At 33.6% G+C, this 4825-nt stretch overlaps 1 protein-coding gene across 1 annotated transcript in view; it reads right to left on the reverse strand.

The window, feature by feature from the left end:
* The window catches only part of CEP128 (centrosomal protein 128kDa), a 414369-nt gene that overhangs the window by 251116 nt on the left and 158428 nt on the right, over positions 1–4825 (reverse strand). Inside the window, exon 16 of the mRNA XM_012656064.1 lies at positions 2837–3029. Within this exon, the coding sequence (XP_012511518.1) occupies positions 2837–3029 (193 nt within the window). The remainder of the gene's footprint in view (positions 1–2836; positions 3030–4825) is intronic.

The following is a 4825-nucleotide window of genomic DNA, read 5'->3' on the forward strand; positions in this document are numbered from 1 at the left end:
CTAAGTAGCCCTGTATCTATTAAAGAACTTGAATTTGAAATTAAAAACCTTCACAAAATGAAAACTGTATGCCCAGGTGGCTGCACTGATAGATTCTATTATACATTTGAGAAGAAATAATATAAACTTAACATACATGCTACCCCAAAATAAAAGGGTAAACACAATTCAGGTTATTTCACGAGGTCATTGTACACTAACATTTAAATCAGATAAAGACACTATAAGAAAAGAAGCTAAAGACCAATATTCCTCATGAACATAGATGCAAAGATTCTTAACAAACTATTAATAAACCAAATCCAGGCATATATAAATGGGGAAATACATTATGGCAAAGTTTAGTTTATCCCAGGAATGCAAGGTTAGTTTAATGTTTACTAGAGGTCTCAACCAGTTGATTAAGGCAAGTGAAAAGAAAAGATAAAAGGAAGATGCAAAACTTTTTACTTGCAGGTGACAAGATTGTGCTTGAGGAAAATGCAAGGAATTCCTAAATGTTAAGGAATCAACAACAACATTAAGCTACTAGAACTAAAAAATGGTTTTGGCAATGTTGCAAATACAATGTTAATGAACAAAAAATCAATTGTATTACTACATACCAGAAATAAATGCTGGAATTTGAAATTTTAAAATGCCGTATATTATAGCATAAATTACCACAAAATTAGAAATAAAATCTAAAGCTATATCCTTAAAACTATAAAACATTCATGAGAAAAATTAACAATGATCTAAATAAATGAATAGATACTCCATGTTCACGGATTGAAAGACTTAATATTAAGATGTTTGTTCATCTCAAGTAATCTATACATTTCACACTGACCTATCGAAATACCAGTAGGTTCTTTCTAAAAAATTGACAAGCTGACTCTAAAATGTATAAGGAATTCAAATGCTGTATAGATACAAGTAAAAAATTATCATTAAATTCAAAAACTAGAAACAAAAGCAATCACATTGAGAGACAATGAACATTATAGCCTTACCTTCTAAAGTTGAGTATTTTAATATAATTATCTAAGTGCACAAATATTTGGTTCTTTTGGATTTCTCCCCACTGACAGTGTCATGTATTTATAATACACTATTGCATTAATACTTATACAAAGAAATTATTTACAAGGTGACAATATTAAAATATTTGCTAAAAATACAACTGAGTCATGCTCTAATATTAGTGAATAGTCCATAATATGTGTACAGACCATCTAATGTTTCACCTACAGCTTCTGGAATTCAAAACTATGGTACAGTCATAAAAAAAATACAAGATCCTCTTCTGACATTTATTAATGGCATAGTTTACATCTTTCAATTGCAATAGAGCAGTAGTTCTCAAAGTACAGTCTAGGAATCATCCAAGACCCTTAATAATAATACTAAGATATTAATATTTTTTTTATTGAGACAGGGTCTTGCCATGTTGCCCAGCTAAAGTACAGTGGCTATTCACAAGTACAATCATAATACACTGCAACCTTGAAGTCCTGGGCTCAACCAATTATCCTGCTTGAGCCTGCTGAGTAATTATTTGCTTTTTTAACACTCAATTTTTCATGAATGTAAAGTACACTTTTCCCCAGAGGTTGAGACATGCAATATAACAAAAGATTAAATGAAGAAGCAAAAATAAGAATGCAGCTTGTCTTCTTTTAAGCTAGCAATTAAAACGATTTGCAACAATGCAAAAAAAATGCCACTCTACTGGGTTATTTTGGTCTTAGAAAATGATTAATTTTCATTAATTTACATTAACATGTAATGGGTTTATGATTATTATTTTAAGTGAATAAATATTTTAAAATTCGCAGTTTCCATTTTTAATACAATAAATATTAATATACATAATGCATATTAATAAAACTCTTTGGGTCTTCAAAAATCTTAAGAATACAGTGTTCCTGATTACCAAAAATACTGAGAATCACTGCAGTACAGTAATGAACAATTTCTAAGTGGTACACACGGGGAGAATAATCCAGATTACTAAAATGAAAACGAGAAAACGTATTTTAGAAAAGATTTTCATATGTTCATGTTTAGATTGTCTTAGTGAGACGCTACATTAAGCCTCTTTTGGTTCTTAAATTAATAAAATTCACCAGTGAAACAATGGCCTAAGGCCAATACAATGTAAGATGCACGCAGGATTTGTTTTCTTCTTCCCATCGTGATGCATCCCTAGTATAACAGAACGGAAAAATAGTTTTCCAAGTCTCTTATCCAATTTTGAGAGTTAGGTACCACCTACATATTAAACCCTGCTCCCTGTCTTCCAAACTGTCCTTCCCTTACTCTATTGTTTTCACCACTGTGCATGCAACCTTTTAATGTATTATATAATTTGTCTATTTATTACATTTATTTTATGTCACCCTATCCAATAAAACATAAGCTAAATAAGGGGAGGTCGTTTTTTTTTCCTGCTTTATTCACTGATATATCTGTGCTTAGGAGAGTGCCTAACATAAAATGAATATGAAATAAATATTTGTTGAATGAATTAATGAATATTTTACTAAAGTAAACTTTGGCATTATACCAGGGAAGCAGCAGCATGTCCTACCAAATGAATACCTGCACACAGCCATAGATACAAGTTCTATGGATACAGGCGGGAAGCTGGGGCTGAAGGAAAAATTCTCAGGGCTAAGGAGTTTCCTCTTCTAGTCCCAGAAATGAAGAAAGATAAGAAGACAGAGACAAGGAAAGGAGACAGATTTGGAAATAGTCCAAACTGGAGGCAGCAGCAGAAGGTTTTTTCCCCCAATCCTAGGATTCCATAAATATAAACAAAGAAAAATAAGGGTAAGAACAGCTAACACACCTCTCTTCTCTTGATGTATTTCTTCCAGAAGCTGCTCCTGTCTCTCTATCTGTTGAAATAGACACTGGAGCTCAGCTTCCTTGTTTTCGGTCAGATCCCTGAGTTGTTGTCTGGAGAGCGTGAGCTGGTGTCGCAGATTTTTCTCTCTGCTTTCTCTCTCTTTCAGTTCCTCACAGAGCCACTGAAGTTTAGTCTAAAAAATGAAATTTATATTTAATTTTTTAAAAATCCAGAAAACTGTAGAATTTCAAAACATGACGCAAAAATAAAGTAACATCATGGTAATCTGAACAAATATAAACAATAACTAGCAAATTTAAGCAAAATTGCAAAATATCTGTTTTAATTTGCATAATGGTTTATATCAGTTAAAAGTTGGTTGAGAAATTAAGCCATGACATTCTTAGATTATTATGAAACACTTGATATACTCTATCATCTTTATAAAGGCAATACCATAGAATAGCTTGGCTGATTAAACTTCCAATCATAATAGTAATTACCTAATTTGATATACAAGACAGTCTACTACAGGCATTTAAAAATCAAAAACATCCAAGAATAGAACTACAGATTTGTTATAAAAGGGAGTCTTATTTCAGAGATTTTAAACAAAGACAAAATTCCTAGTTATGACTCTTAAAAATGCATCTCCCCTGGTAGCAGGAGAGATTCTCTAGGTGCTGGGGAAGATAAAATCAACATTCACCCACAATTAAGAGACTAGGAAAGTTAATCCAGGCAACTCTTTTTCACAGACTCTAACCTTGACTATCTTTAATATTTAGACATTTAAAACAGTAATTGGAAAAGAAATATTTCTGCTACCTTCAATACAATGAGATTTCAGTCAGGTCTCGGGATCTTTCTAATTCCTAGTTGATTTTAAACAATGAAACAGTCCTTACCCCAATAAGAAGCAAAATGAGAGAAGCAGTAGACGAAATGGGAAAACTAGGCTAAGGGACAATTTCCCTTATAAGCATAAGCAGGAAAGTTCTAGGCCTCCAGAAGTCTAAGAGGTTCTCAGGAGATGCCATATATATTAAGAGGATCTGTGACAGAAGAGTTCAGCCTATCATGAAGTGGAACTAGGATATGGTCCCTGGACTGGGGGCTGTCCATATCCATCAGCTTTCAAACACCCCCAGCACCAAAGAGGCATTGATCCTTTGGTTAGAAGGACTATCTAGCAGACAATGTGTCTGAGACAGAACAAAAAATCATTAGGCAAATTATGGAAAAATTATATAACAATATTGGAAGGCAACCAATGCACCATATGTGAATGTGTTGGCTAAAGGAATGTCATGCTTTTAAAGGTAAACTCTGGATCATAATTACTAATATAAAATCTCATCAAAAACAAAGGAAGGGCTTCATAGTAGCTCCTCTTCCAGAATAATGGCATGAAGAGCTCCGTAGATCTGGTCCCCAATGAAATACCCATAACTAATAAAAATTATTTTTTTAAGAAATTGAAGTTTCTAAATATTGTCCTACAGCCATACATCAAATGAAGAAACATTTTTTTAAGAAACTATTAAATCTCATTAATGTGGCCCTTGAGACTTGACTGACTCCCTCCTTCCTATCGTCAGTGTGACAAAAACATCACTCGTCATTGCAGAAGAATGTTGCCAAGAAGACAGAGCTCCCTCTTGCCTCAGTTCACAGTCAAGGTATATGATATCTTACTGGAAGGGCAGACTATCAGGAGTTTTCATCTGTGCAGCTCTGATGTGCATAGGCTAAATTCCTGGCAAGTGCAGCAAGATGTTGGGTATTGCCTCCTCTACCAATGCCTCACTGAGAGAGTGATTGCTCTACCCCAGGCACAGCAAGCTGAGACTAACTGGGCCCCAATTGTCATTTCCCCAGATTGCTTATAATAAGGTTGTTGTTATGAATATGCACAATGAATACAGATTTTCAAAAATCCTCAACAAAATACTACCAAACAGAATCCTGCAAAATATAAAAGGTTAT

Source organism: Propithecus coquereli, unplaced genomic scaffold (genome assembly GCF_000956105.1).
Source record: "Propithecus coquereli isolate 6110/MARCELLA unplaced genomic scaffold, Pcoq_1.0 Scaffold5, whole genome shotgun sequence".
NCBI classification, from domain to species: domain Eukaryota; kingdom Metazoa; phylum Chordata; class Mammalia; order Primates; family Indriidae; genus Propithecus; species Propithecus coquereli.